A 13,424-nucleotide genomic window follows, 5' to 3' on the forward strand; every position below is an offset into this window, starting at 1 on the left:
TTTATCTATGCAAGTCCATGGCTTCCAGAAAACTCAAGAGTCCGCTGTTAATTACCCCAAGAAAATTAGATTACCTCCAATTAAGAGACCAACCCTTGTCCTACCTAAATGGCTGCACTCCCACACCTTCCTCAAATTCAAGGTGTTCAAAGTTCAAACCCTTGCCATGTTACTTTTATTAGGTTGTACATTCACTCAAAACTTTGCCCACCTTCTTTCTTTTTTTTTTTTTTTGGCCATTCACTTCTCTCCTCAGACAAGTGGCCATCCCCAAAATAGATCTAATTTGTGCTTTCCATCATAATTGAAGTTATGGACCAAATTAATATCCACCTTACAACAGCAAATAACCCTGTAAAAAGTATGACACGTATCCATTGGCTTCTGAGGGAACAAAACAATATTGTACACCAAAAACTCAAGGCGTGCTTACTGTTGCTTCTGCTTTCTAAAAAGTTCTTGGAGAAGAAGAAGCCAAAAACTAGTTTTTCTACCTTCTTCTAGAGGTGCATTTTTGGACTTTTCTTCTTGTGGAAGCACTTCTTAGATAATGCTACCAAGGGCATGTTTAGTATCGCTTTAAAAAAGTGCTGCTATGACTTTTAAAGCAAAGCACTTCCCAAAAAAGTCATTGTTGTAAAATCAACCAAAAAAATGCTTCTATAAGAAGCAAAAGACAAAACAGCGCTTTTAGGAGAAGCAGAAAACCTAGTTTTTAGATTCTCCATTTTTTTGTATAGTAGAAGCAACACCAAAAACACCCCAAAGATTGTTATTTTAAGAAGCACTTTTTGCTTTCAAAGTCATGAACATTCTTTCTTAGGCAACAGCAAACATGCTGTCAGTCATGCCACTTGTGTTTCACAGATGTGTGCTATCAATGCTCAACCTTTTCACTCACACCATCCCACTTTCTTTCTTTTTGATTCAAACTATGACAGTTAAAACTTAGAAGGACTTGTAAATGTAGCTTCTACTGAATTTTGTATGGTAAGTCAACAACTGCAACCAACTTTTCAGAAACCAAAATGAGTTCGTTAAGATTTGTAAATTTCCCAGACATCATGCATGAACTATAGGAGGCAATCAGTTGATGCTGCAAATCCAGCTCTTAGGTATAACACCATTCATCTATCTCAGAGTCTGAGATGCCATCATGGTGAAACTGATTGTAAAAGAAATAAACTAATTCCTCTTCCCCACGGAGGAAGGAAAAAAAAAAGCACTACAAAAAAAAGTCCAACATTGATATAAGACTGCAGAGCCATCATCAAAAAGGATAAAAAAGGAAGTACATATAGAGGCTATGAAGATGTTCGCTCTCGAGGCTAGGGTCTTCTATAACAAATCATTGTGAACATTCTACGCATATGCTCAACTTTTTCAGCAAAAGAGAAACATTAGACTTTCATGAAATAATTTTATTGTTCTATCCACATGAGTAGTTCATTGATACCTAACTAGACCCATATACTTAACGAGTTGGAGCAAGAACTTCAAATGTAATTACAACAGCCATAAGGATTAGCATTGCACAGTGCAATGTCATCCTACCTCATCTTACAGCTCTTCTATGAAAATATCCTCCAAACAAGCTCAAATAGACATGAGACATCAACAAGATAAAATGGTGCTCAACCAGTGTTGCTGAAGGCACAGGCAAGGCACAACCTCGGTGGTACTTCAACAAGGCACTCAAGGAGTGCCTTATGCATGCCCTGTGGAGGCAAGGCACAAAAATGGCGCACTATTGTGACTGTGCGTGTATGTAACTACAGGAGCTTGAGAGTGTTGTGTATGTTGTGTGCTATGATAACTGTGTTGTTGTGAGTGAGTTGTTCATGCCCTGCCCTGTATGCATGTCAGTTTGTGTGATTGCCAGTGGGCGTGGGCTAAAGTTATCAAGGTGCTTGCATGTGTTGCTGTGTCTGTTTTGTTTGTTCATGTGCTGCCCTGTATGCTTGAGGGTTTGTCTGTCAGTCGCTGTGGCTGCAATTACTAAGGTGCTTGTGTGTGTTGTTGTGCCTGTTGCTTTTGTTCATGAGCTGTCCTGTATGCATGAGGCCTTGTGTGATTGTCAGTGAGCATGGCTGAAACAAATAAGGTGCTTGCATGTGTTTTTTTTTTTTGTCTGTTCTCTCTGTCTCTCACACACACTTAAAGCATACATGCACACACATAAACCTATTTTGATATGTGTATGTGTTTATTGCACCTTTGTTTGCTAAGATGCATGCCTTGCTGAGCATCTTGTGCGCACAAGTGCTAACACATATATGTATATGCATGCACACCCATATAGATACACAAACACATGCATACCTATTTAAATATGCATATGTATTTAGTGCACCTTTCTTCCCCAAGGTGCATGCCTTACTGTGCATCTTGCACACGGACTCCAAGCAGGCTTGGTGCCCTGATGTCCCTTCAGCCTATAAAAACTCTGTGCTCAACATACAAGTCGAAGTATTCTTCATTGGAAGGATCTAGTTGCAAATTAACACCTGATTCCGTGCAATGGCAGACAAGAGTCTCTCCTTTTCCTTGTATGCTGGAAGAGAATTCCTAAATCGTAGCATCTTCATGCCTTCAGGTGATTCCTGTTGAAATTGAAGGTCATGACATGTTATTGATATAGCTCAGATTTAAATTGAATTGAACATGAGATAGATGATGAGGCAGAAGATCATGAAAGCAGGATACTTCAAAAATAATATATATATAATTCACTTCACTATATATTATTTATGAAGTATCCTGCTTTATATATATACATATATCATATTATAAGGACATGACCCACCTGCCAGGTTCTCTGCAAATTCCGCATACGCCAACTCTTTCTCTGAAGAACCTTTTCCATGACTGACCCATCAACCAGTGAGCCCTGGTTTTCATCTAGACTTACATCCTCGATGTCTTTAATGGCAGAATTGGTTTCCAACTTATCACCGACCTTGCTGGATGTTAAAAGTATCCGGTCAAGGTGTTCCTGAAGTAGACCCTCAACCCTCCTTTGCAAACTAAGAGGGATTACTACCTGTATTACAAGCAACTAAATCAAACATAGTTCAAGTATGGTAAAGTTGTTATTACCAGGTCAATAACTCGAAAATGCCACAGGCTATCACCTCTCTTTGTGGCCGCTTATCATCAAGATCAGGCCTGTAATTTGGCAAAGGAACCTTGCTGGCAGCCACCACTTTCCCATAAATCTCACTGCATTGATGACCCAATAATATGGCAAAGGTACAACTTCAGTAACATCTCATAACTTTTTAATCTGGTAACAGGAAAGAATGAATAGCACTTTGCTACCTGTAAAGCCCCATTCCCTTTGCAAGGTTAGATATCTGTTCGTAATCACGCCGATCTCGTTTATCTCTGGAGACAATCTCCTGCCTATCAGTACTACGCAAAAGCAAACTAAGTTTCCACCTCCATTCATCAATGTTGGCCACTGAAGAAGAAGGCTGCATGTAGACATGCCTTTTTAGAAATATAATGGGAGGAAAAAGAAACAAATAAAGCTCTTTAATTCCTCAAGTCAAACTCCATTAGCTGAATTCTCTTTCACGTGGCCCAAAATTAAAATCCCACAAGTTACTTTAAACTTTCTCATCAACTAAAGAAATTTGGCAGTTTACCTCGTAAGGGAAGTTTACTACTCTATGAATTGCAATTTATAACTTACGAAAAACCGGAGCCAATGAGAGCAGAAAACAAAATAAAATGAAATGAAACGATTAAAGCAAGCCCCCAGCTATTATCCAGAGCAACATCAGTCAAGCTGCACTCTGATCATATTGCAAGGAGAAAAATGATTTTTTTTTTCAATCTCAACCAGATAAATACATCGATCTCAATCTAATTCTCCTCGACTTGTGAGAATTAGAAAGAGACCATCAAAAAAACCTAGATTACTCCTCGATTCATCAAAGAATCCAAGTTCCATCATTTCAAAATTCCATTTTTGTTCTCATTACAGTTATATAAAAGAACTAGAAAATCAAAAATAAATCACGTCAGAAACATTAACATCGATCTAGACCTTTTGGTTATCGAGTTCGCACTCGTACTCATCATCAGAGAACTGTTCCACCGCGTACCCGCATAAACCGCGCTGCCCGTCGACCCAACGTCGAAAGTTAACATCTCCACCACTATAATAGATCAAGCGCCGCAAAAGAAAGGGAAGAGCTCCAAACCTTCGATCCCCCGGTGCCCCTAGGGACCTCCCAAAGCTCAGAAGCAGGCCTAACCCTAAACCTAATCCGCGAGTCATCCTGTTACAGGGGCATGGCCACGACACCCTATCCGGGGCCGGGCTCACCAAAGCCGAAAGAGAGGGGAAATTCTAGTGTTAGGGTTTGCAGTTTACGTGATGGAATAGAGATGAAGGGTTTAGCGGTTCTGCAGTGGGGAAATGCTTGGTGAAAATGAACCCAAATTTGGGACAGCTGATGTGGTACGATGAGTTGGCAGCTTTGTTGGACAACTTAAAAGGTTTAAATTGTAAAAATAATAAAAAAATTTGATAGTATGCTCTTACAAATGGGATGTTTGGTATAAGGTGATTCATCCAGATCAAAAATGATGTAAATAAAGATGATGAGAACATCACATTAGTTGCACCATGGTGTCTATACATGGCAGTGATTTTAAATCACCCACACTTCTCAAATCACCACCCGACTTAGTAAATCTATTGCTGCAAAGCTCCTGAGATGAGGTCGGTAATAAATCGATCTGGAGAGCTGAGAGTTGCGTGCGACGTGAACAGCAGTCTGATCTAGAGCATCTTCAAGAAAATTTACAAAAGAAATCCCAAAATCATAGGATACCCTCCGATCTAGAATCCTCTGATGCTTAAGTCGGTTAGGGACCTTAAGAGTGGATAGTAAAAATGGAGAAACAAAAGCAAGAAATGAGAGTTTATGAGTGGAGAGAAGTAGAATGAACTCTAAGTGGAGAGAACTTGGTTCTTTAGTAGAAATTTTAACACTTTGTAAGTTCAGGCTTGGCTTGGACTTGATTTGACTTGACTTATCTTTCGAAGAGCACATTGTATTTTTTTATAGAGGGAGCTTACTTAGGCCTTAAGAAAAATTTATTAGATCATTAGAGATCTGTTAGACCGTTAGAGATCTATTAGACTGTTAGACCGTTGTTGGAGATCTGTTAGGCCGTTAGATATCCATTATCGAGATCGAAAATCTAAGATCATCCTCAAACAGTGATCTTGGATTGAAATATATAGACAAAAGTACATCGATCTCATAAAAAAAATTTGTATATCAATATACTGTTAATATATTATATAAATATTTATATATAATATTATATTATATCTGATATTATATATTATATTTATGATATATATACATGATAATATATTATTAATCATATTATAATTCAATGATAATTTTAAATTAGAGTAAAAATATCTTAAGGGGGGCTTGGTTTGGAGAAGTGGGGGTCTGGAATCGAAATCGGAATGGGTGACTCCTGTTTGGTTGAGAGGAGTCCCATTTCGATTCCGATTCTATGGTGGAATGGGAATGGCCCAATTTATATAAACTCAATCCCTACTCTCCTCTATGGATTCAAATTTTTATTTCGATTCTGATTTCAGTAACGAATCAAACATTTCGGGAGATTTGACTATTCTAATTTCGATTCCAAGCCATTTCAATTTTCATTCTGATTCTGATTTCGATCATGAACCAAATATCTTCTTATTGTATTTTATATTTATATAATAAAATATTTAATATATTACTTCAATTTATCTTATTTTTTCAATAAAAATAAATATTTATATTAATAAATAATATATTATGCATATAAATAAAAATATTAATTTTATAATAATAATTAATATATTTTTATATGATTAATAATTTATAGGATGAATAAATATATTTTTATATAATATATTAATTGTTAATACATTAATAACTATAGTAATTTTTTATTTATAATATATTATATATAATTAATAAATATATTTTTATGTAATATATTATGGATAGTTTGGTATAATCTGTGATCTTGGATTTCTATAGAATATCAAATAAATTACTCATGGATATTTGAAGACCTTTAATCACTGAACCAAGACTTAACAAATATCGTAATCTTAGATCACTAGTGATCAAATCATAATAGGATTCGAATCACTGGTGATAGATCATCGAACGCTATCAATGTATATTCTCACAAATTTTGTATGTGTGTATATATCTTTATAAATTATTTTTTGAAAAAATTATCTATAGGTCTCTAGATGGATCCGAAATTATTTTTAAGTCCTTGGACTTTTCAAATTGAATAAAATTTTTTTAAAATGCTAAGGAGTTATTTCTGTGTAACCAAGGTACATATCTGTATAACCCGAACATGAACGTGTATAATCAGATATTGAAACTAGGTAATCTACATATTCTGAATATAAACCTGTATAACTTGAATATAAATCTGTATAACCTGTGTAACCAATCTGTGTAGATGGCAGAGATCTAGAAATAACTTCTTAGCATTTCTGTGACTTTTTATTCAATTTGAAAAGTCTAGAGACTTAAAAGTAATTTCGGGTCCATCCAGGACCTATAGATAATTTTTTTTTTATTTTTTTTACATATGTCCCATTATATTATATATAAAATTGCATGTATACTCTAAAGGACACAGTTAATACAGTGTTAATCATTATTGATGCACCCGAGAGCATTTAAAATGAAACTCTAGTATCGATCTCTTATATCCTAAAATACTTTTTGAATGCAGATCTTTAAAAATAGATTACCTTAAATTTGGTGTGTCTCACTAAGGTATTTGAATTTAAAAGAAAGAAACTAGGATCAAAAACTGTAGGTTCCATTTTTGTAATGTATTCTCTACATAATAATAGTAGTAGATTTCTAGTGATGAATTCAGAAATAAATGATGCTCAAATAATAATCTATCGAGTCAACGTATATAACTTTGATATGGACCATCATTTTTGATAGTTCTAATTGCATTGAATATGAGTCTCCATGTAAATTGAAATAGAGAAAAAGGACGGGCCATAATAGTAGATCTTCTGAACTCATAGGAGATATAGAAACAATAAAGAGAAAGATCTTGGCAAACAATTACTTATTTTTAATTATTGAGAATGAACCTTTTACCTTTTTGGAGATAATATTTTTATTTAATATAATACTCTTTTTTGAAAGGAAGCTATTATCTGAATGCATCCCAATTCATCGAGAGTAGACCTGAATCCTAACTAACCTACTGTATGAAAAAAGCGAGTAGGTGATCAAAAAACACTTAAATATAATAATTTTATGGAAAAATATAAGGCCAGAATGGTAGGTAAGGGTCATAACCATAAAGAAAGGTTTAGAATATTTTGTTGCCTATTCACTTGTAACTAGAATTATAATATTTAGAACCTCTTTGCCATTACTTTTATCCATAAACTAATCATTCATCAAAAAGAAGTTAAAATTGTATTCCTGAATAGTCTAAAAGAAGAAATCTGTACTAAGTTTAGCTTGAGATCCTAAGATCATTAAGATGATGAAATATTTCCATCTATGGAAAGATCATTTAGAGAATTTGTAGGGGGGTAAACTTTTCTAAAAAAGTATTAGCTATTTAAGATAATGTAAAGCATATTACATTTTACTAGAGATCCTAAAATTGAATTAAATCATATTAGTAGAGAATTTTAACGAGTGAAATTGACTACATATGGGAAATAGAGGGCTTAGATAAAGATAGAAATGCCAATATGTTCTTGAAATCTCTTTTGATTTTTTAGATTTAGAAAAGTCTCTCTTCTTTTTTTTTTGCAAGATCTGATTTTATGGATTAAGAAAAATCTTTCTTTTCCCAAATCGGATCATACTTATTGGTGTGAAGATAAAATTATCTTTCTAATGATATACCCACAAAAAAAAATTAATTAAAATGATTTTATAATATTGATTCATTCAATATTTAAGAAAAGAAAAAAAAATCTTACTCAGTATTATATTAATGTCGACAAATGAAATCGCCATCAATATCTTTGTAATTAGTGATGATGATTAATACATCATTGTAAATACTCACAATATTTGTGACGTTAGAATATTGTTACCACTAATAACTATAATATTAGTGGCGATACTATTATCATCACCTATTAAGTATCATATTAGTAGCAATATATTAATTATCAATACTATTATGATAATTATTAGTGTCAATAAATCAATTGATTACTAAAAAATAGTACTAATAGTGGCAATGTCTCTTATTCGTCGCTACAAGTGATTTTAGTGGCAAATTTTTTTACCTGCCAATGAGGATGAGATATTAGTGCAGCCTTTCTGTGGCGATATGTGCAATCACAACTAATACTGATTATTTTATGGTGAATAAAAGTGTCATAATAAAAAAGATTAATATTAGTGATAAATTTTAATAGTCATCACGAAAAGTATAGTATTAGTGGCGACTCTAAATAGTTGTCACAAGACAGTTGCCACTAAAAGGATGAATTCTTGCAGTAAAGCTTTTGAGGATCAGAAAGCAATGATAATGGAAGAGCCTATGCTATGGCTACCAGGTCATAATATGCCATTTGAAATCTATACCAATGCAACAGACTTTGCATTAGAGGGTCCTAGTTTAAGAGGGCCATCCGGTGGCTTTTGAAGTCGAAAGCTGATGGTACAGATAGATGGTACACTATCTATGAGAAAAAAAAGATGATGGTGGTTCACTGCCTGAGAGTATGGAGGCACTATCTCCTTAGATTATAATTTGTCGTTTGAATAGATAATATGGCCTTTAGCTAGTTCCAAATATAGAAGAAGTTGTCTCCAAAACAAATTTTGTTGGTAGGACTTTCTAGCAAAGTTCAATATGACCCTAGAATATAAGCTAGGGCATATGAATTGGGTGGCCGATGCTATAAGCCGCAAGGCCAAGCTCATTGTTCTAAAGGTGGAGGAGCAAAGTTGAGTTAGCCAAGTGCAATCACCTTTCTACCAAAGATTCGAGAAGGACTGTTGAAGGATCCCACTATTTTTACCTTGAAGCAGCTCATTGAAGAAGGAAAGACACGATAGTTTTGAGGATGGACTCATTTTAACAAAAGGGCATCAAGTGTTTGTTCTGTGGGTGGACAATCTCAAAAAAGAACTCTTACGAGAATGCCATGACACTCTTTGGGTCGACCACCTAAGAATGCATTGAACCATCACCCTCTTAGAGAGAGCCTACTATTGGCTTAAGATGGAGGAGGATGTAAAAGAGTATGTCCGAAGATGTCTCATCTATCAACAGGACAAGGCAGAGTGGAGCAAGCTTAGTGGCCTTTTTGAACCCTTGCTTATGTCAAAATAGCCATGGGAGAGCATCTATATGGACCTTATCTTGAGTTTGTCAAAATGGGGGAGTATGCATGGGTCAATCCTAGTGGTGGTGGATCGATTCTCCAAGTATGGGATTTTTATCCCAGTACTCTTGCATTGCTTTACAGAGGAGGTGGCTTGACTATTCTTGAAGCACGTGGTGAAGTATTAGGGTGTCCCTCAAAAGATTATCAGTGATAGGGATCTTCGATTCTTGGGATGATTTTGGACCGAGCTCTTCAAGCTTCTTGATTCCAAGCTATTCTTGTCTATCAGTCTCCACCCTTAGACTGATGGCTAGACTAAAAGAATAATACTCTCTTTGAGTAATACTTACAATTCTTTGTGATTGCCAACCAAAGAGATTGGGTGAAGCTACTCGATATAACCCAATTCTCTTACAATCTGCGGTGGAACTCTGCATTGGATAAGAGCCCCTTCAAGATCATCATTAGGTAGCATCCCTCTACTCGCATACAGTGGCTATGGGGTACATGGGGAACAGTCGCTTTACATACCGTCTGGCCAAGGAGTAGCACCATAGTGCTGAGATTGCACAAACATACTTAGAGAAGGCTGCTAAAAAGATGAAGAAGTGGGCTGACAAGGGGAGGAGTCCTATGGACTTCAAGAAAGATGACATGGTACTGGTTAAGCTCCAATCAATCCAACTACGATTCTTTTGCAAAGTGCATAAAGGACTACTTTCATAAGTATGAAGGTCCATTCTCTATCCTTGAAAGAGTAGGAAATGTATTCTACTGGGTGCAACTTCTTGCATAGCTCAAGATACATTTAGTGTTCCATGGAAGTTGCCTCGAGCTATACCAAACAGACCAAGTGGATCCTGCAAGGACCATGTTAATCTATCCGATCCCTATTTCTACCTCCTTGGAGAGATGAATTGATAACATCTAAGTGGATAGAGTCCAAGTTCTATCCGATGGTGTACAAGAGATCAAGTATTTGGTGAAGTAGAAAGGACTTCCTAAGTCAGAAGCAAGCTGAAAATCAGAGAATTTCTACAGCATGAGGAGGATCGGATTGAAGCATACAAAAAGAGTACATTGACAAGAACGTCAATCTGATCAAGTGGGGGAGTTTGTTAGGACCATTTTGCCTAGTATTTTTGCTTAGGTATGGCATCTGACACAGTCTTATACATATATTATAACTAGATATTATGAGCAACTACCATTAGGCTATTTTTCTTTGTTTTGGGTGGTTTTTGGGTGTTTTCTTGTGCCAGGACTTCCAATGATGAGCCAGAGAAATGCATGACTCCTAGATGGGATTTGGTTGGAAGCCTCTCTTGGATAGTATCCGAAGGATGGGCGAGAACAATCTAGTAGGCCAATTTTCTTATGGATTCATATGGTATCCATTGTTGCCTTATGAGTCCCCTAAATTATAGTTTGAGTGGTGGTTTCATAGGCTTGTAATCCTTCTATTTCATTGATGAAATTATCATTTTAATAGTTCTATATTTGAGTGTGTTGCCTTGTCTTTTTCTATGCCTTTTGCGTGTTTTGTCTTGCTTCAATTTTTCATTGTTGGCATGCATTGGCCGGCTCCTTTGTGCAAGTGATATCGGGCATCACACAAGTTTGATCTATCGATAAGTTAAGCTCGTGATAATAGGCCTTGCCTTGCATGACCTATGCTTGGGAATTGACAGTTTTAACTCGACTCGAATGTTACGCCACACTTGAGCCCAAGGCACTGATAATCTTCTCAGCAACAAAACTATGATTGACACACGTATCCACCATAGCCAATACTTGATGTCTGTTAACTCTCATCTACAAAAAAATCAATTTAGGATGACCTTTGGCTTTCTCCTCATAAATTGCACCAAGCAATTGCAATGGTGCAACTCTTTATGGACCATCCGAATTTGATTCATCATCTTAACTATTCTTCTCTATAATAACATTGAGTTTGCTTCTGTTGGGACAATTTTTGTTCAAGTGAGGTCCATTACAAATGTCGCAACCAAGATGAGGGTTATCTCTATCTTTTTTCTTATGCAAGGCTTCTACGTTGGCATTCCCTTTGTCTGCATCTTTGGCCTTTTTCTCACCAGCATCTTTGTATTTATTTTTCCTCTTCTGGTTCTTCTCCAAGAATTTGGTTTTGTAGGTAGAAGGGCCATTGTTAGGCTTGTTGATCTGAAAATCCACTACTCCATCTACAGCCGCCAATATAGCGGGAAAGTCTGTAACACTTTGCCGTCGCAACTCTAACTGAGCCCATGGTTGACAACTAGACATAAAATTGAATAGTATGTCTATCCGGATATATCTTTGACATCCAACATGAGGAAATTGAACTCCTTGATATATTCACTCGCTGATCTAGTTTGCCTTAGCCTTTTCAAAGAGTCCCTTGCAACCCAAGCCATATTGCAAGGCAGAAATTGATCTTTCAACTCTTGTTTCAGCACTTCCCATGACTTAATCGTTGGCCTAGTAGCATCTTCAGTTTCGATTCTCCATCAAGTTTTGTATCACCACAAGATACGTACTAGTGCTTGAGATTTTATCCTCTTCGAGAATCCGAGCCACCTTGAAGTATTGTTCAATATCCCATAGAAATTTTTTTCAAATCCTTGACACTCTGAGTGCCACTGAAAGATTTAGGATTCGGAAACTTTATCATGATAGCACAATCACCTTACGAAGGGTTTTGCAGTACGATCTTGATCAGTTTGATGTCGAATATCATTTCTTCAACCTGCTATTGTGTCAATCCATACGAGTCTTGTAGAAGAGCCACGACGGTCATTAGATTTTCGACTTGTGTCCACAAAGGTTCATTAGAATCAATCTGAGGCATCTTGACCATTGCCTCTAAGCGAGCCTTCCTTTTTCTAAGCGCCTCCATGTTGCCACCACCAGCAGGCATAAGCATCACCTTTTTGCTTGAGCAATTTTAGATAGAAAATTTGATAGAAATCTACTGACAGAACCTCCAATCAGACTCTGATACCAACTGTCATAGGGCTGAATCTTGCACCAAAAATTTTCATAAGATTTTCAGCCTTGTGTGGCATTGGATGCCCTGCCCAATCAGCCTTCCGACAATCCATGCCTCAAAGTTGAATATATGAGAAACACAAAGAAAGTCATCAACTCTCTGGCTTCAAATCCCAAACAATCAAGATACAAAGGCATAAGATACCAACACCACAGTTTATAAGCCTTCTAGAGAAATATGACTTGCTTCAAAAGGCCAGCGAGCATGACCATGGATGGGTGGTGGGCAAATTCCCCAACTGCTGGGAACTTATCAGAACTATTACCAACTGTTTGCTGAAGTTTGGACAAGGACAATTGTGTAGAACCACTCCAAGAGATTTGAGACAACCGCTAGCAACCATCCCGCAGGTTGATAAGTCTACCATCACATGGGCACCCGTGTGTTTGCCCATGCATCTGCCAACTCATGTGCCCACTCCTCCATGCCCCCTGCAGCATGCCTTCATGTCTGTGCGTGTCCAGCAGTGCGCTCCCAGATTTGCATGCATGACCGTGTGCTCCTCGGCTCGCTGTCCCACTGCTTGCTCAGCGGCACGCTTATACGTTCACGTTTGCCCGTGTGCGAACTACCAACCCATATGTCTGCTGCACATGCTTTTGGCCTGCACATTCGCTGCACGCGTGCATGGTCCATGCATTTGTTGCACACCCCCATTGCCCGTGTGCCTTCTATGTGCGTCCATTGCCCATGCGCTTGTGGCTGGGACGCCCCTATGGCTTGTACGCCCATGTGGCCTACAGCCTAACTTGGGGTGTATTAGTCTAAGCCTGCCATGTCGACCCATTAGGTCTAGTATGCATCTGCTTAGGACGGTACCTTACATGTGCTTTTATCCAAGTTCATGCATGTTTGCCTTTTATCTGGCCATCGGACTAGCTTGATGATACCTTGCTGCAGCTAGACTTGAGTAATGCTTCTTGTCCATTTAGATTGTAAGGTAAACGCAAGTTAGAGTTCACCCACCGTCTCTTGAATTTTTTT

The 13,424-nt window shown here is 37.1% G+C and overlaps 1 protein-coding gene across 3 annotated transcripts in view; it reads right to left on the bottom strand.

Moving 5' to 3' along the window:
- LOC105053252 (DExH-box ATP-dependent RNA helicase DExH3) overlaps positions 1-4,408 on the bottom strand; it is a 29,113-nt gene extending 24,705 nt beyond the window's left edge. For 2 of the 3 annotated variants that reach the window (XM_010934348.4, XM_029267062.2), the window contains exons 1-5: positions 4,055-4,408; positions 3,322-3,476; positions 3,135-3,222; positions 2,807-3,043; positions 2,508-2,603 (exon numbers count right to left, since the gene is read on the bottom strand). In XM_010934348.4, coding sequence (XP_010932650.2) covers positions 2,508-2,603; positions 2,807-3,043; positions 3,135-3,222; positions 3,322-3,476; positions 4,055-4,288 — 810 coding nt within the window. In that variant the 5' untranslated portion in view covers positions 4,289-4,408. The remainder of the gene's footprint in view (positions 1-2,507; positions 2,604-2,806; positions 3,044-3,134; positions 3,223-3,321; positions 3,477-4,054) is intronic. The other variant, XM_019853424.3, reaches the window with a different exon arrangement.
- Between the last annotated feature and the right edge of the window lie 9,016 nt (positions 4,409-13,424).

Source organism: Elaeis guineensis, chromosome 10 (genome assembly GCF_000442705.2).
Source record: "Elaeis guineensis isolate ETL-2024a chromosome 10, EG11, whole genome shotgun sequence".
Lineage (NCBI taxonomy): Eukaryota > Viridiplantae > Streptophyta > Magnoliopsida > Arecales > Arecaceae > Elaeis > Elaeis guineensis.